Source organism: Plecotus auritus, assembly GCF_963455305.1.
Source record: "Plecotus auritus genome assembly, chromosome: 1".
Lineage (NCBI taxonomy): Eukaryota > Metazoa > Chordata > Mammalia > Chiroptera > Vespertilionidae > Plecotus > Plecotus auritus.
This window is the reverse complement of record NC_137770.1, coordinates 87,210,457-87,237,052: the sequence shown is the minus strand read 5'-3', so window position 1 is coordinate 87,237,052 and position 26,596 is coordinate 87,210,457. Positions and strand designations below refer to the sequence as shown.

General features: G+C 35.2%; 1 protein-coding gene across 5 annotated transcripts in view; it reads left to right on the top strand.

Annotated features, from left to right (window-relative positions):
- NOVA1 (NOVA alternative splicing regulator 1) overlaps nucleotides 1-26,596 on the top strand; it is a 159,149-nt gene that overhangs the window by 104,188 nt on the left and 28,365 nt on the right. For all 5 annotated transcript variants that reach the window (XM_080661887.1, XM_080661886.1, XM_080661889.1 and 2 more), the window contains one exon: nucleotides 21,260-21,426. In XM_080661887.1, the coding sequence (XP_080518013.1) occupies nucleotides 21,260-21,426 (167 nt within the window). The remainder of the gene's footprint in view (nucleotides 1-21,259; nucleotides 21,427-26,596) is intronic.

Sequence of the window (26,596 nt, the reverse complement as noted above, 5' to 3'; positions counted from 1 at the left end):
CTTGAACTTTTTTCCCAACTGTATGGCACTACTTACAGGACATCATGGTTCTGATAGACTTTTTTTCTCTATATCCTTACCTTTTCACACATAGTTCTCTCTCTTCTGGAACACTTCTTTCTTACTTCACATCTGCTGATGAAATCTTGCATTATATGATTTAGTATTCCGATTAATGTGACCCACTCAGTAAAGCTATACTGAGCTAATACTTGCCATCTATTTATACATCAGTCATCAGTTATTAAGTCCTAAATATTAAGCATATGACAAACTTGCATATATATGTCAGGATGATGTGGGTGTAAAGATGAACAATGCAAACATATAACCAGAGATCTCCCAATCTTGTGGACTGTACAGGTTAGCGAATAGGAAACTATAATCATAATAATTGTGATTATGGGTAAGTACAGAGTGCTGCCTGTACACACAGGAGTAGCACTTCCCTTAGTCTGTGGAAGCCGGGTAACACTGGTAAACTGGTAATTGCCGGAGATTTGATAGTTAAATAGGAGTTTACTGAGGTAAAAGGATAAGTGCAAGTAAAGCATCTAAGAAAAGAGTTAAAAACAGAGATAGACCTACATGACAATAGATGGATGTCAAGCAGACATTGATAATTATGTGGTATCGGAGTTATGTTATAGTAACATGGTGCTTTAGTATTACCAAATACCATGGCTTTGAGTACTATACGGAACTCCGAGACCATGTTGGAATTGACTATGGCTGATAGGATGGTGTTCTGTTATATTTGTAAGACTTTATAAGTCACACATACTGAATTTCTGTCTCCATGACATAGCCATGTAACTATACAATAGAAATGAAATCCTACCTGGATTTCCATAAAAGAGTAAATTTTCAGCAAGCTTGGAATAGATGAGTTGTGTATACCTCTTCTGCTAACATGGTATCTGAGGAACATAGGAGTGTTATAAAGTCTATGTATATTTTCTCCAGACTCAAAGTAGTCAAAGTCTTGTAAATTTTTTTTACAGACTACACACTGATATTACCTATGGAGTTTCTGTATCACTTTATTATTTTCTTTTCTTGAGTTACACATAAAGAATAATATCCTGTAGGCTACTTAAAAGTTTCATTATTAGAAAATACACACAGAAGAAAAACTAACTTGCTTTAACTTTCATATTCACATTTTTTACTGATAGTATTAGGTTTTTCTCTAATTTTAAGTATGCTCAAATGATTTATCAGAAGACTAGCTGTATTTTTAAAATACTTATTTTAAATTAATTCACACAGCTGTTCCTATATTTGTTTATTTAATATTCCCAGTTTCAATCTGTCCTTTTAAAATTACATTTATTGGGTGACATTGGTTAATAAAATTATATGGGTTTCCATTGCACAATTTTATGATACATCATTTTTATATTGCATGTGTGCCCACCAGCCGAAGTCAGATAATCTTCCATCACCATATATTTGACCCCTTATTACCTCCCCTACTCCCCCCTTCTCTCTGGTAACTGACAAAAATCTCATTGACACAGACACAGTATGTTGATTACCCTTTCTTTCATAGGTCTTATTCAGAAATTAGACTTTTTGTAAAGCATTCAGACAAATTTACTTTTAGAGTCAAATTTGTGTTGTGCTTATTTATATGTGTCTGTGATATTTCAGCTTGATAGTATACTGTACCTTTTTAAAACATGCAGATGTCTATAATCTTGACTTAACAGAAGGAACATTCTAGGAATAGTTTTACTCTACATAAAGTTATTTTACTATTGCAATAATAAATTACATTTATTTTATTTTCAGAATAATTTGATTACAGATATTTATAAAATAATAGTTTCTTTAGGCCTATCATCGAGTAAATGTTTTCATGGCCCGTCAGAGATATCCTATTTCAGTACTTTCTTCTTCATCTATTAAATAGAGTAAAACTCTTAAAATCATATATTTTAGAATTATTAATAAATATGGTGCCTATCAATATAATAAAACTTGTATTTTATTTTAATGTAATCTAGCAGAATTTGGTCAAATAATTTAATTGATAAAGACATTTATTTGCTCTCTTAGCAGTGTGTAGTTACTGGCATTCAAGGATGCCAAACATAAATGTCATGCTTTTATATGCAGCAGTATTGCATGAAAGCCTTAATTTCTGGTCAGGATTTGATATCTTATCATTAAAACAATTAAGTTTATTTTTTTTTTATTTTTTATTTTTTAAATAAATCTTTATTCAGATTATTACAATTATTTCTCCTTTTTCCCCCCCATAGCTCCCCTCCACCCATTTCCCACCCCACCTTCTGCCCTTACCTCCCCCCCACTGTCCTCATCCATAGGTGTATGATTTTTGTCCATTCTCTTCATGAACCCCCCATACCCCTTTCCCCCTGAGAATTATCAGTCCACTCCCTTTCTATGCCCCTGATTCTATTATATTCACCAGATTATTCTGCTCCTCAGGTTTTTAATTCACTTGATTTTTAGGTTCGCTTGTTGATAGATATGTATTTGTTGTTCATAATTTTTCTCTTTACTTTTTTCTTCTTCCTCTTCTTTAAGAATACCTTTCAGCATTTCATATAATACTGGTTTGGTGGTGATGAACTCCTTCAGCTTTTTCTTATCTGTGAAGCTCTTTATCTGCCCTTCAATTCTGAATGATAGCTTTGCTGGGTAGAGTAATCTTGGTTGTAGGTTCTTGCTATTCATCACATTGAAAATTTCTTGCCACTCCCGTCTGGCCTGCATAGTTTCTGTTGAGAAGTCAGCTGACAGTCGTATGGGTGCTCCCTTGTAGGTAATTAACTGTTTTTCTCTTGCTGCTTTTAATATTCTCTCTTTGTCTTTTGCTCTTGGCATTTTAATTATGATGTGTCTTGGTGTGGTCCTCTTTGGATTCCTCTTGTTTGGGGTTCTGTGGGCTTCCTGGACTTGTAAGTCTATTTCTTTCACCAGATGGGGGAAGTTTTCGGTCATTATTTCTTCAAATAGGTTTTCAGTATCTTGCTCTCTCTCTTCTTCTGGCACCCCCATAATTCTGATGTTGGTACGCTTGAAGTTGTCCCAGAGTCTTCTTACATTATCTTCAACTTTTTGGATTTTTTTTTTTGCTTTTTGCTTTTTCGGTTGAGTGTTTTTTGCTTCTTTGTATTTCAATTCTTTGACTTGATTCTTGTGTTCCTCTATTCTGTTTCTGGGTCTCTGTATAATATTTTTTATTTCAGTCAGTGTATGTTTAATTTCTAGTTGGTCCTTTTTCATATCTTCGAGGGTCTCGTTATATTTATCGGCCTTTTCTAGGATATTCTTAAAAAGTCTTATAACGGTGGTTTTGAATTCTATATCCAGTCGTTTGTTTTCCTCCATTTCTTTCGTTTGTGATCTGATTCTTTGACCCCGCATTTTCACTGATTCCCTGAGTTGGTAAGGTAGATATTTGTGCTAGGTTTCCAATATGGCCCAGTGGGTCTGCTTCCCCAGTTAACCTGAGGTGGACACTCTTGGTGCACCCCTTTGTGGACTGTGTGTACAGCCTTGTTGTAATTAAGTCTTGATTGTTGTTGGTATCACTGGGAAGAATTGACCTCTGGGTCAGTTGGCTGTAAGGATCAGCAGTGTCTATGCTGGGAGAAGCCTGGTGCTGGAGACAGCCCTATAGGATTAGACTTGCCAAATTGCAATAGCCTCTGTGCTCAGCTTGGATGGGGTGGAGCCTCAGTCTTGGCTTCCTGTCAGCCCCGCCCCTGCGCGCACGTGCGCTTTCAGTCCTCCGCCTTCCCCAGCTCCAGTCTCCACCTGAGAGTCCAGAGTCCTTCCACAAGAGCGTGGGTCCCCAGGGGCTCGCCTGGAACTGGGGTTCACTGCAGTCAGAACTGGGGCTCAGTGCAGTCAGAATCCTCTGACTCCCCTCCACTAGGGAAAGCCTGTGGCAACCCCCCGCAGCCTTTGTGCGCACCGGCGCGCGCGTGCGCACTTTCAGTCCTCCGCCTTCCCCGGCTCCCGAGTCTCCGCCCGAGAGTCCAGACTCCCCTCACAAGAGCGTGGGTTCCCCTGGGGCTCGCCTGGAACCGGGGTTCACTGCAGTCAGAACTGGGGCTCAGTGCAGTCAGGATCCTCTGACTCCCTTCCACTAGGGAAAGCCTATGGCAACCTCCGCAGCCTTTGTGCGCACTGGCCCGCGTGCGCCTTCAGACTTCTGCCTTTCCCAGCTCGAGTCTCCACCCGAGAGTCCAGACTCCCCCCGTAAGAGTGTGGGTCCCCAGGGGTTCGCCCGGAACTGGGGTTCAGTGCAGTCAGAACTGGGGTTCAGTGCGGTCGGAGGCTTCCTTCCCCCTTCCGCCAGAGGAAGTCAGCCAGGCTCTCAGCCGCCCTTCCTCTCTGCGCGCACAAAGCCCCTTTGCCGTACCTCCAATTCTCTGTGAGCTTTTCTCCTTCCTTCTAGTTGTAGAATTTTCACTCAGCCTGCTTTCCTGTGGTTCTGGATGGTGTCCGTTCTGTCTTTTAGTTGTAGTTTTGAAATTGTTGTGCGAGGCAGCAGTTTAGGTGTTTACCTATGCCGCCATCTTGGTTTCTCCTAAAACAATTAAGTTTAAATAAGAAGTTTCTGCTGTACTCCTTGGCCAATGTAGGGAATTGATTTATTTGAGTTTTTTTCCTCTGGGAAAACTCTTTGTAAAATTATTCTGTGGAATCAGGTGTACCTTAGAAGGAATAGTCAGAATTGGATAGGAGAGCATTAAGCTGAGCTCCTATCCCTGTGTGTTTCTGAAAGGATGGATAAAAAATAACATAATCTTTTGTAATATAATATATGGTGGATATATTTATTCATTAGTAGATTTCAGTAGGAAATAATATGTGGTAATGATCCTTAGTAAATAGAAAAATAGTCTAATAATGGTTCTTGCTTTACCTGGTTTCATAGATAATTCACCTGTTTAATACTTCTCTCTATGAATTTTCTTTCTTTTGGCATTTACAAAGATTTCAATATGATCTACCTAGATAAATAATATCTTACTGTGATGTGGCTCAACCAAAGCCATACTTTTAATTAATTAAATTAATAATTCTTTATTAATGTTCTGCTAAATATTTGACTGGGGATACAGCCATGAACAAAACAGTCAAGGTTTCTGACCCCTTGGGCCCTTTGTTCTCATAGGGGTAAAGGCCTAAGTGAGAGCAAGCTTGGCAGGTCCCAGGAACTAAAAAAGACTCAATTCCCTGGAGTGCAGAAAAAGAGATGGAGAGTAATATGAGATGAGGACTGACAACTAACCAGAGGCCAAATCATGATGGGTTTTGAAAGCAAGAGTAAAGGATTTGGATTTACTTATTTATATTTTTTCAGTCTTTTTAAGAAATCTTTATTATTGAAAGTATTATATACGACCCCCCGTTTTTCCTCATTGACCCCTTTTAGCCTGCACCTGCCCCCTGCCCCAGGCCTTCACCACACTATTGTCTATGTCCATCCATGGGTTATACATATATGCATACAAGTTCTTTGGTTGATCTCTTCCCACCCACCCACCCCTGCCTTTCCTCTGAGATTCAGCAATCTGTTCCATGATTTTTTTCATAGGTGAGACTAAAAGGAACATTATAAAAGAAGTTTTGGGTAGGGAGCATATGTTGAAACTGAGGTAACAGAGGGTACAGTGAAGAGGTTTAGGAAAGTGTACAGAGGGCACAGAGAAGGATAGGGAATTGGGCCAGATTCCGGGACATAGACTATGAGCCTATAATGATGGCTGAAGAGCTTTAGACTTCTGCTGGTAACTTAACCATATAGGAATATGAGGAATGGTCGTCTCATAGGAAGATGGGCAGTTAAAGTTATAGTCCAGCTTACTGTTTTAAAGGTATGATACCACTGGCATTTCTTTTCTACTTGTTAAAATGATGTGGTGGTCTTCGAGGGGAGGAGCAAGGGTAGTAGTGAGAAACTGAAGTGTTGTGGTAGCCACTGGTAAGGGGAACAGCTGACTCAAATGAACTAAATAAATGATACATACTCGAGGACTTAATCACAGTGTCAGGTTAATGAATAAGGGCAGGAGGCCAGAAACTAGGGAAAGGACAGAAAACCAAAGACCCAGCAGTGCTTTCCAAAAGAAAGGAGGCCAGAGAATGACAGAGAGCCATCTGTCCTCACATGGATCAGAGGCCAGGGGGTGACCAGGAGTCCAAGGATCTGTCTTCAAGTGGATCAGAAGTCAAGAGGACTGTCCAGAGGGTCAGGAGGTTTAAGCCCATGGAAAGTTATGCATTCCTATGATAGTGCATGAATGTATCTGACAGGGAATCACTCTTGTTACATCCAGGTAACATCTAGCCTGGGATAAGAATTGACAGGTTTTACTCATAGCATTATAATAATTCAGAATAACAGACAAAGATAGGAGAGAGGTTATATGAAACAAGAATTGGAATTATAGAAAATTATTATAGAAAACCAGGTTAGCCATTTTCTGAGACATATATTTTAAAACTAAGGATATAATAGGTAAGTCAGTTAAATTTAATTTGTGATATAACAGGTTGAGTTATAGGCAAACTTCTGTTAGATGTAGTATCTATTTTCTTATCTCACCTTTAGCCCCTGTAACTGTAATATATTCTTATGTTTTCATATTATAATTCTTTAATACTCCATGTTGGAAAAACAAAATGATAAGATACTCCATTGTCTGTTTACATGAGAGAATACTATAATGATTTTTAAGCAAGGGAGTTGAAGAACTTTGAGGAACTGCTCAGCCTCACTTTCAGCCCACAAGTCACATTTTTCTCTGAATATATTACAGTGTGCTGACATTATTTATTTAAACATATGTTGCTGATTGTTCTCAGCACCATAGTTATAGCAAAACTATAATGCAGAGGGAGAATATAGATTAGCAGGGTGTATTAGTGGCAAGTTTGTATTTTCTTTTTTGATAAAATATTGCCACTTTTTCCATAGTGAAAAAGGACTTTTATGGAACCCACAGCTCATATTACACTTAGTAGTAAAACACTGAAAACTTTTCTGCTATGATCAAGATCAAGACAAGGATGCTTGCTTTCACCACTGTCATTCAGTCATTATTCGTAGTTTTAATCAGAATAATTGAACATGGTATATTCTTAAAAGATATCCAAACTGAAAAGAAAGAAGTAAAAATATTTTGCTTGACCCCATGTATATAAAGCCCCAAGGACTCTATAAGAAAACTACTACAGTTAATAAACAAATTCAGCAAAGTTTAGGTTATAAGACCAATATACAAAAAATCAGTGTGCTTCTATACATCAGCAATGAGCAACCCCAAAAGGGATTTTATTTACAACAGCATCTGAAAAAATAAAATCTCTAGGAATTTAACCAAGGAGATGAAAGACTAAGAAGACCTAAATAAATGAAAAATCATCCAAAGTTAATGAGTGGGAAGACTTAATATTGTTAAGATATCAATACTAACCAAAGCAATCTACAGATTTAATTAGATCCCCATTAAAATTTCAACAGATGCCGAAACCGGTTTGGCTCAGTGGATAGAGCGTCAGCCTGCGGACTAAAGGGTCCCGGGTTCGATTCTGGTCAAGGGCATGTACCTTGGTTGCGGGCACATCCCCAGTGGGAGGTGTGCAGGAGGCAGCTGATCAATGTTTCTCTCTCATCGATGTTTCTAACTCTCTATCCCTCTCCCTCTCTGTGAAATATCAATAAAATATATTAAAAAAAAAAAATTTCAACAGACTTTTTTCTTCTTCTTTTCCCAGAAATGGAAAACCTAGTCCTCAAATTCATATGGAATTGTCAAGGGGCCCCAAAGAGCCAAAACAATCTTGAAAAAGAACAAAGTTGGGGGGCTCACTTCCTGATTTCAAAAATTATGACAATGCTATAGCAATCAAAAGAGTGAGGTACTGACATAAGGATAGATGTATAAATCAGTGGAATATAATTGAAAGTCTAGAAGTAAACCCTTATATCTAAAGGTACTTGCAAATCATATATATGATAAGGCATTAATAACTAGAATTTATAAAGAACTCCTAAAAATCAACAACAAAAAAGACAACCAAATTTTAAAATGGGCAAAGAATGTGAATAGATATTTCTCCACATGAAATGTACAAATGGCCACTAAGCAGTGAAAAGATACTCATCATTAGTCATTGAGGGAATGCAAATCAAAACTGTACCTCACATCTATTAGGATTTCTATTAAAAAATAATAACTGATGGCTCTTAGCATGTGGAAAAACTGGAACCTGGGCACATTGATGGTGGAAATATAAAATGGTACAGTTGCTGTAGAAAACAGTTTAGCTGTTCCTCAAAAAGCTACATACAGAATTACCATATTGAAAACAGGGACCTAAGCAGATAGAGTGTACACTAATGGTCATTGCAGCATTATTCACAATAGGATAGAAACAACCTAAGTGTTCATCAGTAGATGAATGGATAAACAACATGTGGCATATATATATAAAAAAAAAATTATTCAACCATAGAAAGAAATAAAATTCCTATATATGCTACAACATGAAGAAAGAAGATATGCTAAGAGAAGTAAGCCAGACATAATAATACAAATAAATATGATTCAACTTACATGATATAAGAATAGGCAAATTTATGGGAACAGAAAGTAGAGGTTACAAGGGGAATTGGAGATAGGGATTTTTTTTTTCTTAATGGTTATAGACTTTCTGTTTGGAGTGATAAAATGTAGGATATGGTGATATTTACAAAACCTTGTGAATAAAATTAATGCCACTGAATTGTACAACTAGAGTGCATGAGTTGATAAGAAAGTTGTGGTGCATTTACACCATGAAATACTATGCAGCAGTAAAGAAGAATGATCTATTACCTTTTGAGACAGCATAGAGGGACCTGGAGAGTATTATGCTAAGTGAAAATAATGAGAAAAAGATAATTATCACTTATATGTGGAATCTAAAGAACAAAATAGATCCAGAGGCATAGAAACGTGAAACAGACTGTGGAAATCTTAGAGGGAAGGCAGTGGAGGGCGGGTGGTTGGGAAGAGATCAGCCAAAGAACTTATGTGCATATATGCATAACCCATGGACACAGACAATAGTATGGTGAAGGCCTGGGCTGGGGTGGGTGTAAGCTAAAAGGGGTCAATGGAGGAAAAAAGGGGACATCTGTAATACTTAATAAACTTTTAAAAAATGGTTTGAATGTCAAATTATATAGTTTACCACAATTTTAAAGCATTTTGGCATTTTATATAATCTCAGCATACATATTTTAATAAAACTTCTTTTAAGTATATTCTTTTGAAAATTTATCCTTTTTCAAATCTTTACAAACTTATTTTCCCATATTCCTTCCCCCAGCAAGTCAATGGGTCAAACTGTTCATGCTTCCTCAGCATTTATTTAATACTAGAGGCCTGGTGCATGAAATTTGTGCACGGGGCGGGGGGTGTCCCTCAGCCCAGCCTGCACCCCCTCCAACCTGGGACCCCTTGAGAGATATCCAACTGCCCGTTTAGGCCCGATCCCACAACCGGGATCGGGCCTAAACGGGCACTCAGACATCCCTCTCACAATCCAGGACTGCTGGCTCCCAACTGCTCGCCTGCCTGCCTTCCTGATTGCCCCTAACTGCTTCTGCCTGCCAGCCTGATCACCCCCTAACCACTCTGCTGCCAGCCTGATTGATGCCTAACTGCTCCCCTGCCAGCCTGTTTTCCCCTAACTGCCCTCCCCTGCAGGCCTGGTCACCCCTAACTGCCCTCCCCTGCAGGCCTGGTCCCCCCCAACTGCTCTCCCTGCAGGCCTGGGTCCCTCCCAACTGCCTTTCCCTGCAGGCTTGGTCGCCCCCAACTTCCCTCCTCTGCCAGCTTGGTCACCCCTAACCGCCCTCCCCTGCAGGCTTGATCGCCTCCAACTGCCCTCCCTTGCAGGCCTGGTCCCTCCCAACTGCCCTTCCCTGCTGGCCTTATCGCCCAGAACTGCCCTCCCCTGCAGGCCTGGTCCCTCCCAACTGCCCTCCCCTGCTGGCCATCTTATGTCCACATGGGGGCAGGATCTTTGACCACATGGGGGCAGCTATCTTGTGTGTTGGAGTGATGGTCAATCTGCATATTACTCTTTTATTAGATAGGATAGAGGCCTGGTGCACAGGCGGGGGCCAGCTGGTTTGCCCTGAAGGGTGTCCCGGATCAGGATGGGGGTTCCCTTGGGGTGTGAGGCGGCCTAGGCGAGGGGCCTGTGATGGTTTGCAGGTCGGCCACGCCCCCTGGCAACCCAAGTGGAGGCCCTGGTATCTGGGTTTATTTATCTTCTACAATTGAAACTTTGTAGCCTGGAGTGGAGCCAAGCCTACTGCTTGCTCCGTGGTGGCAGCCATTTCTGTTGGGATTTATGTGTCTTCTATAATTGAAACTTTGTAGCCTTGAGTGGAAGCCTGGGCCGGCAAGGGCAGGCGGGAAGCTTGGTTTCCTCCATTGCCGGGGAAACCCAAGCCTCCCTCCTGCTCTCTGTGGCTGTAGCCATCTTGGTTGGGTTTATTTGCATATTCACTCCTGATTGGCTGGTGGGCATGGCTTGTTGGTGTAGCAGAGTGATGGTTAATTTGCATATTACTCTTTTATTAGATAGAATTGTGTGTGTGATCAACAGTATGACATTTGTTATCATTCACTGACTTGAATAATTTACTCCTTCTTAAAATCCATGCAGATGTGGGCCTTGCCTTCATATTGGATGTATGGACACAGCATAAGGATGATTATTTTTTAATAACCATATTTTAAAGAAATTATGGAATAATGTCACTGATTAAACTTGGCTAGTCCATTAATGTATATTAGAACGCAAAGGTGATAACTTGTGTTATATGTTAGGAATGGGGCTATCAGCAGAGATCTTCATCTTCTTGCTCTTAGCTTATAACAGCAGCACTCCCCAGATTTGTCACCAAGCTGCATGTCTAGTAATATGTTATTTCCTTATGAATAACTTTGATTAGCTATGCATACCACCACTTGTCACACTTCTGAGTTTCTGAGCTTAACTTGATAGCATGTTTGTTGCACATTGTTTTTTCAGCTTCCAAGCATGGTCCCTAAAATTCTGCAAGTGAATTCCTATTACATAAGAGATAGCTACAAAAATTCCAAGTGCTACCTGGCTGGTGTGGCTCAGTAGTTGAGCACTGACCAATGAACCATAAGGTCATGGTTTGATTCCCAGTCAGACACATGCTCAGGTTGAGGGCTGAATCCCCAATAAGAGGCATGCAGAAGGCAGCCAATCAATGATACTCTCTCATCATTGATGTTTCTCTCTCCTTCTCCCTTCCTCTCTGAAATCAATAAAAATATATATTTTTTAAAAATTCCAAGTGCCATTTTTCTTAATGCAGATATTAAGAGTACAAATCTGTGTCAAAAATGTTGACAGTGATTGGGAATAGACGCAAACTCAGGAAGTCTATTTTATATATACATAGGAAAATGTAATTACATTTTTAATAAAATTTTGTTATGGCAATTTTACATTGACCAAACTAGGATTGTAGGAATTCCTGAATTTAGCATCAACCTGTGCTAAGGATGAATGAACAACTTGTCATCATCATAACTGTTGGCAGGAGCTTTTGCATTATCTCATAATTTAAAAACTGGAAATGAATTACAATATACATGCGAGCATAGTTGTTACTTAGACTTTTCAGATATGTCTGCTTTCATACCTCAGGCTTCTTCAGATGGTAGAGTCTCCTAGGCTCCTGGCTATTTTAAAGGAAATGATTATGTCATTTGCATTCAGGTGACAGAGAGTGAGTTAGTGAGAAGTTGGACATCTACTCTTGATTGCCATTCATTCTCTCACTTTTAGTTCTTTGGAAAATATGAGTACTTAAAATTATTTATTTTTATTTCAGTACAGTTTATATACAATGTTATATTAATTTCAGGTGTATATTATAGAATTCAATAGTTATGTATCTTAAAATGTGATAACCACACTAAGCATAGTAATCATCTGTGCAAACTCATCACAGTATTATTGACTATATTCCCCTTTACCTTTCAAACACATTCCCAAAAATATGAGTACTTTTAAATTTATCTAAAAAGTATATTTTGGCTTGATTATGTGTAATTTAATGTTAAAGCATGCTTTATAAATAGAGAATTGTCTTCACTATATTGGCTCAGGACTAAAGCATGTTAGAATGGCCCTTTGCAAATTTCTCCAGTTTAGAAGTAGACACATGATTGTGTTGAGATATAGTCACCTGGAGAACAAAAGCAATTATTATTTTCTATTATGAGCTGTCAATTCCTATGATTTCTTTTTTTTTTAAGTCTCTAATTGAAATAGCATATTTTCCCCTTAGCAATAATGGTAGGTAGGGTAGGAGGAGGCATTATCAAATGTGCATAACTGTGCAATGGTATAAAAGCTGCAGTTACAAACTGAACTTACTTTTTGCAGCCATTTCCTAAGTGCTTTAGTTGATCTGAAAACTTACTCTAAAAATTTGCTAGTAGCCTAAAATTAACTAATGCACACAGTTATTAACTTTCTCCTTTTGTGGTCTGTTCTCTGCAAAGAAGTTTCAATTTATTTTATGTTAACTTTGGAATAAATCTGTTAAGTGAGGTTTATTATACAACTCAGTGTATTTTTAAAAAATTATCAAACTTAGTGAAAATTATTTTGTTATCATTAAGCTGAAACATATCTGCCTTTCTGAAATGGATATAATTTGGTAGCTGACCTAACATTACATTTTCAGAAGGTATGTGTTATAGTGGAAAGAACGTGGTATTTGACAAAACTTTCTTCATTTGTTAGTTATGTGTCCTGACAGACAGCTTTTACTTCCTTACCTATAAGTTGGAGATAATATTTATCTGCCATGGTTATAGCCATTTAATTACATATTATTGGTTATATAATATACTAATTACATTGATATATTAAATATGTGTACATAACATCTTTTTATAAATCATAAAATTGCTTATTTAAGGAAGTATAATCACTGTTTAAAGCACTCATTGTAGAATAATGTTATGAGATGTTATAAAATTGCTTAAACTTTCAAGCTTTTCCCTATGATTATAAAGACATGATAAGAAACCAAGTCAAAGGAAAAGATGTATGGTTGTGAACTTCAGAAGATACCTTTGAATTGGCTTTATTTTTTGAAATTGGTAACATATATATTTTCCCCTGAAAGAATGTAATATTGTATTCCTATACCTAGCAAACAATTAAATATCTGTAAGCGGGGCTTTTGCTGATGTATTTACCCTCAATTGAGACTTTTTCTGATGAAATGACAGCAATAAATATAACCTAAGAAGTGCATGTAAATCATCTTATTTATAAAAGCATTAATAAGAATGGATGTTTCTCATGTATAGATTATTACAGGTGATACATTTAAAGAAATGATAACATCTGTTGAAATGTATTAAAATAAAGATACATTTTTGTATTAGAATCTTTCAAAAATTTTAGTGTTAAATTTATTGTTATTATTGTGATTCTCATCTTTTAAAATAACATATTTTGTTCTATGTAACCATAAATTTGTAATACATGTTATTAATAATGATGATACTTTGTACTTTTTTTCTTTTTTAAATATTTTTATTGATTTTTAGAGAGAGAAATGAAGAGGGAGAGAGAGAGAAACATCGATGTGAGAGAGAAACATTGATCTGCTGCCTCCTGTAGGAACCCTACCTGAGATGAAGCCCACAACCAGGGCATGTGCCCTGTCGGGGAATCAAACTAGCAGCCTTTTGGTACATGGGACGATGCCTAACCAACTGAGCCACAACTGGCCAGGGTGATACTCTGTACTTTTAATCATTAATTTAAAGGAAAGTCAATTAACTGATGCTTTTGCTTTTGTTAAACCACAAAGACATGCAAGTAATTAAGTTACCATGATTATAGATTGAGAAGAGTGAAATACTAATGCAAGTTGCTTTATTCATTTAAAAATGATACTCTCTATTTTATTTTTTTATATTAAAATGCCTACATACAGTTTAAACTTTAAGAGACCATTAAAGGAATATTTTACCTATTGACACTGACCTCAAATTCAGAAGAAAAAAGCCAAAATAGATTTCGCAAAGGTCGAGCTTTTGCTATGGTTGTCACTAGGAACCTATTTATACTGGTAGTGTATATGCTTTTAACAGCCTTGCTTAGCTGATTGTCAAGCAGATTATCAATTGAGAATAAGAAGCAGCAAAGTAAAAGTAAAGCGAGGAGCTGCTAGAGTCAGATATTCCAACAAACAACAGGGATAAGTAGTAGTAAGGAAAAGAATATGGAAATTGATAGAGCACATATAATCACAGAGTATCATTGGTATTAGGATAAATAGACCTATATACCCCCCAAAATCTAGAGATTACCACTTAATACTGCTCAGAAATATATAGTTGAGCCCAAGTATTTTGAAATGTTAAATGTGTTTTTTTGAAAATATGTAACAAAATGGGAGATATTTCTTAAAATGATAGAAACTAACTTATGTTGAAAGAAAGAAACCCTATTCATTCAGAATATTAACTATCCTGAATTAGCAATTTCTCAGTGCTAAAATAAGCCATAGGTATGAGTTTACAGGAGCTAAATAGGCAGGGCTGTTGAGGACAGGAAATTGTCGGTATCTCTCATTCATAGAGTCACCAGGAGTCTGAGCTGACTTAATGGCACATAATACATACACACAAGTAGCTATTATCCTACTATAAAATTTTACCATATGTCATGTTTTGTTTTAAATCTCATTTTTTCCTATTGCATTATTAAATGGCACTCTCAGTTCTTTTTGAGGCCAAAGATATTGTCTGTAGGTTGTCATAGAATTATTAATATTCTACTATATTTTTGTATTAATTTTCATTTTGAAATGCTTCATTGTCACTCATCTAACCAAAGTTCTTATGTGGTTGACACTAATATTACCTAAAGATTTATATATTTTCATTCTTAACTCAGTGTCTAGCATAAGACACTAAGTTGTATTTTCAGTAATATATATTGATGCATTTCTTTACATCTAAAAAAGTTCACTAATTTTCATAATAGCTGATAATTGGGGAAAAAATGGATCAATTCATTAGTGTATGCCCATTATTCTATACTAGATTCATTGAAATAGGTCTCAGTATCTAAAAAGTTTTAGAATATATTTGAGATTACAGCAAAAACATTCTTTTTTCCCTAGCTTTATTTTTTTAGGTAGATTACATTTTTAGAGTTGATCTAGTTATTTTTCTACTCTGAGAAGAAAATAAAACTCTTGAATTATTCATTATTTCTCCTGTTATCTTTCTTTCCATTGAGTGCTCTTTTTATGGACATGATAATTTATAACTTATTATAGTCTTTGAAATCATTAACCAAGTTATATCTCATTTTTACATACAGGGTGGGGCAAAAGTAGTTTTACAGTTGTATGTGAAACAAAGTTTATTCATGTATTATTATCTACTAGAGGCCAAGTGCACGAATTCAGCACAGGTGGGGTCCTTCGGCCAGACAGCTGGGGGGAGGGACCCTGGGAGGTTGGCTGGCCAGGGTGGGGCGGGAGAGGCCGCAGGAGGTTGGCCAGCCAGGGGAAGGGTCCACAAGAGGTTTGCCAGATGGCCCCCACGATCGAGGCCGATAGGGGGGCCAGGAAGGGGGGAAGGGACTGCTGGAGGTTGGCTGTGGGAGCACACTGACTACCAGGGGGCAGCTTCTGCATTGAGCGTCTGCCCCCTAGTGGTCAGTGCATGTCATAGCGATTGGTTAACCAGTCGTTCTGGTCATTCAGTCGTAAAGGTCGCTTAGGCTTTTATATATAGATAGATAGATAGATAGATAGATAGATAGATAGATAGATATAGATATATAGATATACATATACATATACATATACATATACATATACATATACATATACATATATATAGATAGATAGATAGATATAGATATAGATTAGTTATTGTGTTACTTTCCATATGAATAACTGTGAGCCTACTTTTGCCCCACCCTTTATTTTGACTGATCGTAGAAATTCAAAGAAGCTTGCAGGTTTTATGGATATTTTATAGATAAAAGGTTTTAAAATGAACAATGTTTTTAATATGCAGAGGAGATATTTAGACTTGGAGAGTTATTCTTTTATTCAAAAATTACTTCTTGAGTATCTACAGTGTGCTATGAGGATACAGTAGTGAACATGACACATAACATTCTTTTATTTTTGTCTTTGTTCATTCTGTTCTTGAACCCAGGTTTTCTCCATAGCACCAATTTCACTTTGTATTCTTTCTATATATTTTGTTTTATGTATAGGGTTTGTCTATATGAGTTAGCATGTGAGTTCTATGAAGGAAGATTTGTCTTTTTGATTATTGTATCTTCAGCTTGTATAGTACTTAGCATTTAGTAGGGACTCAATAGATTTTTGTCAAATAAATGAATGAATTGAATAAAATGAAGACCAGGAGAGTGTAGTATCTTGAAAATCAAGTGAAATGTTTTTAAAACAGAATGGTCATCTGTATCAAATGTTGCTGAAGAGTCAGACAACATAAAAACATGAAAATTAGATTTACCCAGTAGAACTGTGATGAATGGTTTCAGTGATGTGGTAGGGCAAAAGCCATATTGGAGTAGATTTAAGAAAAAAGGAATGGGTTGTGAGGTAGTAGGAAAAAAAACATGATATTATGAGAGATAAGGAAATTGGTCTGTAGTTGATGGGAGGAGTATGAGGTCAAGGAGGGCTTTAAAATGTTTTTCTTTTATTATGAAAACTAGACACCTGGTGCATAAAGTTTGAGGGTGGGGTGTGTCCCTCAGCCCAGCCTGCACCCCCTCCAATCTGGGACCCCTTGAGAGATGTCCGACTGCCCTTTAGGCCCAATCCCACCGGCAGGATCAGGCCTAAATGGGCAGTCGGACATTCCTCTCACAATCCAGGACTGCTGGCTCCAAGCTGATCGCCTGCCTGCCTGCCTGATTGCCCCTAACTGCTTCTGCCTGCCAGCCTGAGCACCCCCTAGCCACTCCCCTGCCAGCCTGATCGATGCCTAACTGCTCCCCTGCCAACCTGATTGCCCCTAACTGCCCTCCCCTGCCGGCCTGATCACCCCTAACTGCCCTTCCGTGCAGACCTGGTCGCCCCTAACTGCCCTCCCCTGCAGGCCTGGGTCCCCTCCAACTGCCCTCCCCTGCAGGCCTGGTCCCCCACAACTGCCCTCCCCTGCAGGCCATCTTGTGGTGGCCATCTTGTGTCCACATGGGGGTGGCCATCTTTGACCACATGAGGGAGGCCATCTTGTGTGTTGGAGTGATGGTCAATTTGCATATTACCTCTTTATTATATAGGATTGTAAAAATACATAAGAGAATAAATAATACAATGAACCCTTTATATACTTCTTATATAGCAACAGTATCAAGATTTGGGCTTATCTACTTCATTTTCTGATTTTTTTTTTTGTTATTACAGAAATATTTGAAGCAAATCCCCGTCCTTTAACCTGTACATACTTCAGTTTGCATCTTTAGAAAACAAAAAGAGCCCTAGCCGGTTTGGCTCAGTGGATATAGCATCCGCCTGCAGACTGGAGGGTCACAGGTTCGATTTTGGTTAAGGGCACATGCCCTGGTTGTGGGCTCATTCCCAGTGGAGGCCGTGCAGGAGGCAGCCGATCAATGATTCTCTCTCATCAATGATGTTTCTATCTCTCTCCCTCTCCTTTCCTCTCTGAAATCAATAAAAATATATTAAAAAAGAAAAACGGTGCTTATTAAAATTAACAGTAATTCTTTGATACTATCTAATATGTAGTTCTAATCAGGTTGCCACAATTATGTTTGCTTCCTTATGGTGACATTAAATTTACTGTTTTCAGTATTATTTGTAAACTGTAATATAGTCTAAATATTCGGTTAGATTTAAGTTCAGCTACTTGGGGACATAGTTTTTAGTAGGTGCCCTGGGCTTCATATTATATCACATCAAGAGGCCTATGTTTGGTTTTCACACTCTAGTTATGCTAATATTGATCAGTGAAATCAGATGGTGACTGCCTAATTTTTCCATTGAGAATTTCCCATTAACCTTTCATGTTATCATTTTTATGAACTTTGTCTAAATCAGTTATTTTATTTGGTTGTCAAAGGGTAATGTTCTAATTCTGTCTTAAGGAGAAGGAGTCTAAAAATTGAAGAAATTATAACATATTTTCCTGCTGATGAGAATGATCTAATAGAAAAGAAAAATTATGACATAAGAAAGAGCTCTAATTCCTAAAGAAACAGAGGGCTGGGTAGATAAGAATGAATGGGTTCCACTGCACAGATGAGTAGAACCAGAACAGTTTAGGTAACTTGTCCTAGGCTATAGTAGCACAAAGTGAATATATTTTATTAAATTTCTATCTAAATTTTGCTGTGGAATCAGTTTGATAATTGTGCCTAATTTTAGAAACATCTATTTTCATTTGAAATGAAAGATATTTCATGTGAAATCAAAACTTAAAGCCATTTCAAACTTCATTACCTAATTCGACATTGCTCCTACTTGTTAGAGTTTTTCTAATCTTCCTTAAAACTGCAATTTTAAATTATTGGCGTCCTATTCCCCTATATCTTTACATTATAAAAAATGTGGGCAATACTTTTATGTAACTATTTTTCAGCTTTTATTAGCTAGTCTATTGCAAAGAGAAGCAAATGCTACTGTTAAATAAAATGATAAATAACTGGCAGTTTAGTTTAGACACTAATGGATCCTAAAAGCCTTTAAAATGACAAAAAACAGCAACTTTTATGACTTATAGGCTCATTTTTGTTACACAGTTTGGTCATATACCTGACAGTCTTCCCTCTTTGTGACTTTTTCCTAAAAATTATAGTTTTCTGTTATCTGAGTGAAAAGGCCGTTAGAGTTCAGAAGAAGAATATGACAGCATCTCTTCTGAGGATTGTAGCAATTCCCATTGGAGATGTACAATCTCCTTTTTCCACTTTTTTCAGATAGTTCTAATAGTAGTGGTATAATTTAATACTCAAAGAATATGTTCTGCAACTTTGAACCTATAAACTCTTCAAATTGTCTCATACGTGCTAGGTGAACTTTAAGCAATCATATTTCTTTATGACTCAGTGATTTCCATTCACTACCTGTTAGCTATACAGTTAGAAGCGTATTGTGGTTACTGTTGTCTAATATGTTGTGCATTCTGTTAAATTAGAATTTTAAAGCAATGTGGATTGTATAATCTCTTTAGTTATGTAGTGCCATTTTTTATTTTCTTTTTAAATCCCTGTTGAGGTTGCACTGATTTCCTTTCCTATTTTGGCATACCCAGCACTCTAGTTGTCTCCAAAAGCAGGAATGTAATCTGAGCTGTGGGTCGTTTTGTTTGCCAACTTAGATTAAACACTTTGTATGAGCTCCATTGATCAGTTCTCATCCTTTCTAGACATTTATGGAACAATTAATACAACCTTGTAAAGACTCCCTAGAGTATTTCTATAAACTAGATCATTTTTCTCCAAGAGCCACAGAGATACATCAAGATAGAAAAGGATGAAAAAAGCTGTTTAGGAGAAATAGAAAATATTAAGCCTTCAAACTCACATTATGGAAAGATTCTCTCCATCCTTATAAATGAAAGATATACTTGCTCTCTATTGAAATATTTTGTTCAACATAGGAAGCTTAACTTTTCATAGATATGAATCATCATTGTTTAAATCATGAAAATTTAATTGAGGTGTATTCATATCATAATACTTTTATTTCTGCCCCTAATTTTGTGATCTAAGTCTTTTTTTTTCTAAGAGAAAAGCTGATAATTTTTTAATATTCTTTTTAAATTTAAAACTAGTAGAAATGGTTTATGTGGCTATTGGTCCTTAAAATAATATAAACTCCCACGATTTCGTCAATATTTGTGATTTTGCAACTTTGTCATTCACAGTGTACTTTAAAAATACTTTATAGAGTGGCTTAGAATTTTGAAATTAGCACCAAAAGGAAACATAGTAGGTAGGTATTGGAAGTTTTTATATTAGTTAAAAAACAAATATTTTATGTTTTAAAATACCATTTTTTTATTTTTTGATAACTGTTTAATAAAGGAATATTTATTTCTGACATGTAAGTTTATGTGTTGTGTTGGGATGCTGAAAATATTACAGTTTAAGACCAGTCTGCTGCAGTGAAGCTAAGGCTAGTCTAAAAAACTAATCATTGATTTTTTATTGCCTTAAGGTTTATCTGTAAAGTATAAAATGGATTATAGGACTTGTATATTAGACCCAACCAATTTTGTTTTAGTAATATCTCACATCATGTGTCTAAACTTTATTGCTAGATGTAAAATAAATACTATTAATTATCTTTGTCAATTCATTAATTTCAAATTTCATAAACTTATTAAATTGTGTTTTAATTGATATTACTTCATTATTAAAATTACATAATCAATAAAATCAGTGTGGTTTATTTATCCAATGAATATTTATTGTACACCTAGTATTGTAGAAACTACAGCACCAATCGAAACAGGCTAATTCACGGTTGTCCAGCAGCTTGCATTCTAGTGGTAAAGTAAAAGGTAAACATATAAAATGTCAGGGGGTGGTGTTGCTACCTATGATTGAAAGGAGAGCAGGGTAAGTGAATATGGCCAGTAGAAATTCTGAAATATTTAAGCTTTCCAAGATTCTCTCTATCCACTGATTTAATTGTTCTTTTTACTCTAGACCAGCTGTTTGTATCATCCATGTAGGTATTTCCATTGTTTTTCGTATCATACTGTCCTATAATTTCTGGATTAATGTATGTTTTTGCCCTTAAGGGTATGCTTTCTGAAAGTTGTGTCCGTAAATCTCCTTTTGTGTGTCACCAGTTTGTAACGCTAACTCCTGTTATAAGTGCTCGGATTTGTTACGACGATAAATGAATGATACTCTCAGAACTGAGGATATCTGGCTCTGCTGGAATCCAAGGACCCTTTCTGAGATAATTAGGAAAGAATGAGTAAAAAATTGTAAAAAAAGAACGTGTATTTATACATTCTGTTTGGTTCATTTGTAACGTTACTAATGAATTTAGAGATTTACATTTTACATTATTTTATTGGCATTACTATATCATCCTTTTTACAGCTTTTTTGAAAAAATACAAAATAAGAAAGTTTTCTGAATATTAATCTTTTATTCACAGGTACTACTGAACGAGTGTGTTTGATCCAGGGAACAGTTGAAGCACTGAATGCAGTTCATGGATTCATTGCAGAAAAAATTCGAGAAATGCCTCAGAATGTTGCCAAGACAGAACCAGTCAGCATCCTACAACCCCAGACCACCGTTAACCCAGATCGCATCAAACAAGTGAGTGTTTAGTTGGGAAATCAAAGAGAACTACTCATAGCATAGTGTGAATTCCTTATAAAAGAAACCTTGTAGTCTTACTATATATATATTTTTTCTAAACATACTTAAAATAACAGTTGTCATTTATTTATTTAAAAATGATTGTTATCTTTCTTACATTGATTAGTTGATCTATTGATTGATTGAATTATTCATTTCAACACTGAGGAGCAATTATGTGACTCATTTCTGTTGTGATTTACAGACACAAATTTGATAATTTATGGGAATTTAATCTATTTTAAATTATATTACTTTTAAGTAAAGTATAAAAATTTGAAACTATATTCTCAAAATTTAAATACCATTTTGGTATTAGTCTTCAGTATAGTTATTATATTATGCATATATATTCCTGTTTTGTTAATTTGTCATGTTCAACATTTTTTATCAACAAATATGTATAAGTATACCTTTGTGCCTAGCAAACAGTTACTTGTTACAACTCAGCTATTACATTCTGTATAACTTGTGTAATATATAGAGAGAGAGTCATAAAGGGCCAATGTGAGTTTTTAATGTATGGGATTCTCTGTAACAAAATTTTTACTTGATAAAAGACAATGTGAGTTTTTAAGAGTGAGTAATGGCTGACATGATATAGGAGAAAAATAACATTTTTAATACTAAATAAGGTGGATTCTTCCCCTTAAACTCTTTTAAATTCAAAATTATTGGATACTTTATAATTATTGCTTCTGCATTTGCCCTTTTATATTAACTACTTAATTTTTTATCATTCTATTAATAGAATATACCTTCAAAAGGAATGTATTTTTTATTACTTTACAGGATATTTGATTTACAGAATATTTATGTTCACTGTAATAAATTTGAAATGTAGCTCAAAATCTTATTAATTTCATGTTTCTGAATTGAAAAACAGTGTTATGAACCTATTAAATTTTTATCAATATATAGGTAAATATAAGGCTGACTAATCACATTCAAATGTAGAAAATATCAATTAGACAATATATTTTCAAATTATAGGAAAATATTTTGTTTTCTTTTAATTACTATGTTACAAAATACTTCCATGTTTAAATTACGAATAGGTAGTTGTTATTCCATATAAAATGATTCATTTGTTTTACTCTCTGTTAATGTCATAATGGTTAGATTTTGTTTGTATACCCTTCATACTTTTCCAAGGAAGTAACTTTTAATCTGTATATGGCAGAATTTAAATATTTTAAAGCTTCAAATATCAGATGATTATTTTATTCTTATAGCCATTTATAGTTTTAGAATTTTTATTTTATCTATGCTAGATAAATACAAAGAATATCTGTAATGCTTTGAAAGTGATACATTACTCTATCTAGGTTCTAATGTGAGTTAAAGACTTCTGGATTAAATTCACCTGGGACTAAGAATTTACAGAAGCACTAAAGTGTAGGATCTGTTGACTTTCTACCCTAATCCAGCCTAGTCTCTCTTTTCTTTTGTAACTTATGTGAGAAGTTCAAACATTTATGGGTGAGATGAACATCTTGATTTTTTAAAAAGTAAAATACACAATGCAGTTGGAGTAGAACGACATCATTGGCAATATAGTCAAGACAATGATATGAATGGATTTTTATTATTTTAATATTAATAAGTCGCTAGTACAATCAAATAATTGTCTCAGAATCATTATTAAAATTCCAATTTTCTCTATGGCCGTATGACTTTTATTGGCTACCATATATCCAGTGCCTATATAGAGTTATGAAAACCAAAATTTAAAAATGTTTGGTTTATTTTTATTTGCCTTTTTCTCATAATATTATTTAAATTCAAGATAAGTATTAAAAATAGAGATTGGTTTACTTTTGTGTATTTGCATTCACTGTAAACCTTGTAGATACTCATGGAATTAATATTGTTGTCAATTATTTAATATTTTATGTAATTAATAATGTATTAAATACAGTATCATTTTAAAAGATTTACACTAAATCTAGCAGGGCAATATATTTCACACTTAAACACTTTTTTTGTAAGTGTAAAAATAAAATACTACACTTGAAAAATTTGGAAGAGAGATCTTACATATTTTTAGATATCATAGATGAACAGTTTTTTATGCTCTAAGTTTAGGATTCTCTAACTTTCTAGGTATCCTATTTTACCAATATCAGACTTTCTATTGGATCATTCTCTAAATAGAATTCCAAGTATATAAATTTAAATGAGCATGATTTTATTTCTGAAGACATTATGCTGGTTATCAGTATAGAATAATTATGTCTAATAGAAATTATTTCCACTAGAATAAATAAAAACATATTTCATATGATACATATATACATATATACATATATATATATGACTTTAATACATAGAATCAAAGTAAAATTTCCTTTAAAATGGCAGTTTTTTCCCTTAACTAGTGATTGATATAAGATTTACATTTACTTTGGGCTTCAGTCCTCAAATTAATAAAAAATAATGTCTTTGAAGGATTGTTTTAGAATTTTCTTCTAGTTAAGATTGTGCAAAGAGTAAAATTAAAGTTTTTAAAATGCTGGAGCTAGGAAATGTAACTTTTGGATAGATATGCATTTAATATTGAATATGAAATTATATATTTTAAAAAATGTTTGTTACTATGTGTCCATTGTTTTTGCTTGCTAAAAATAATTTATATGTAACCTATATATAAAATAATTTATATGTAATAGGAAGTCAGAGTTAATTTTAAACAATTAAAACTTGCCTTAAATATTATAATTTTATACCATATATTATGGACTTTTAATAAAATGGTATATTTTGAATTATGCAATCTAGATACAGTTGGTAATCAAAAAAATTTCATCGATCATCATATTCTGCCTAAATAAAACCTACCCTTATTGACTGAATCAATTCTCAAACCAGAATAGTTGTTTTAGGGAAGTAGTGCATAATGGTCTTATCACTCTTTCGTAGAGTGGAATGATGAAATCTAGCATGACAGCCTTACATCCAACTTCAGATACTAGATATTGTGAAATATTCAATTCTTAATTCTCAAATGTTTTTGTTTTCTATTTAAAACATATTTGTTTGCTAATACAGAGACCATTATAATATTTATAAAATATTATATCCTCTTTTTTTTAATCTTAATACCAGGAAACTATCATGAGGTACATAATACCATTGTGCTTATTTTACAGGACAGTATACTAAGAAACAGATATGCAACAAGAGTTAATAAGCCAAAATTAAACATTAATTAGTATGAAACATATTATTTCTTATTTTTAGGACACACAATTAACTGAGACATTTAAATTTTTCAAATAATTTAGACTTTGCTTGCCTAGAAGCTCTGAATTCATTTCAGAGCACTTCCTAGCCCAGATTATTTTGTATATATTTTTCCAGTTTCTACCTTTTTATGTTGTGAGCTTTATACTTTTTATTTTCCCCCATAGGATTATTGAACTTTTCTTCTTCTTGTAAGTGCCTCAAGCCCCTCTAAATATATTTGTTTATATGTAATGAGTCAATATAATGAACCCTCCCCCAAAATGTTAGGAACCACAAATCAGTATTATAGTTAGCATTTGTTAACTTCCTTTATCTATTACAGATTTTCAGCAATTTCTTTCCCTTTGGGCTCAACTATATTTTTAAGGAAAGCTACATTAAGTAAGAAGTGGTTATAGACATATAAACAACTCTCCTATTTAAAAAAAAAATCAAATTAAGATGTCAGTAGTCTCATTTAGCCTAAATAATTTTACTTTCATCATGAAAAATTGATAAAAATTGCACATAACTTGTTTTTGAGAAATCAAAAATGCTTAAAGTAATTTATAAAAATATAAAACTTTTTATATACCAAAACTACAATATAAACAATGTACCATAAAATTTTAGAGGAGTGTGAAGGAAATATGGGCTGGTGACATTTGATATTATAAAACAGGTGAAGACTTGAATTGAACCTTGAAGATTGTATAGGAATTGCCTAATTATTGAAAAAAGAAAAAATTATTTTAGGCATGTGAAACAGTATGGGTTTAAGGAGAAAGGTACCATAATTGTTAAATAGTACGGAAACAATCTTGACAGAGGTGGAACATCAGTGTTGGAGTTTAGAGAAAATAATGTTAGATAGGTAAGATGGAATAATGGAGAGCCTTGCATGTTGGGCTGAGGCGCATTCTATAGGCCACGACTCTTGCTAATATTTCCTAACAAGCCCTTGTAATTTCTCTGGAAGGTTATGAAAAAGAGGAGGTACCTCAGCATTTTGTTCTCTTCTGTGCTAAAAATCCAGACAGAATATTGGGGTGCTTGTAGATACAGTTTGCAGCAGAAAAGGAGAAGTATGACTATTAGCTGAGTGTTCTACAATGTAGATCTTTAGTTTTGAAGGTCTGTAGGAACTTTTTTATGTAACATTTACAAATCCAGGGGATGTCAGGAAAAAGAAAGAAAGGAATGAAGGGAGGAAAGGAAGGAAGGAAGGAAGGAAGGAAGGAAGGAAGGAAGGAAGGAAGGAAGGAAGGAAGGAAGGAAGGAAGGAAGGAAAGGAAAGGAAAGGAAAGAAAGTTTTGTGGTCAAGAATAAGGGTCGGTAATAATGGAAATAGTGCTATATATATGGTGCTTATTCTGTTTCTGAGCCCACCATTGTGCTGCACACTTTACACGTATTATCACATGTCGTCCATCCTCACACAGATCCTATGAGAGAGGCACAGAGCCCATGCTTTACTTAAGGACACTGATGCTTAGAGGAATTGAGTGACTTATCCAAGGACATATAACTGGTTATTATCTTAACACTGGGGCTGCATGGCCTCCAAGTTTGAGTAATGCTGGTGAAACAAAATCCAATAGATTTCTCTCTCATTGGGACTTTTCAAAGTCTTGAATAAACTCTAAGAAGATAACCTCATTTAAAATAGCATGTCTTGTATCAGGGTGAAGTTAAGAGACTAAGCAATATTTTAAGAACAAAATGAACATAATCTCACTTTTGGTTGTAAAAGTTGAGACAAATACATGAAGTTAAAAGATATTTCAAAGTCAATTTGTAAGGCTTCAAGACTGATTTGTTCTCGTTCCAAAATGGTGCAGAAAGAATAAAAAATGGCTATATGTAGTTTTGAACCTAGCAGAATGGTGAAACCTGAAAG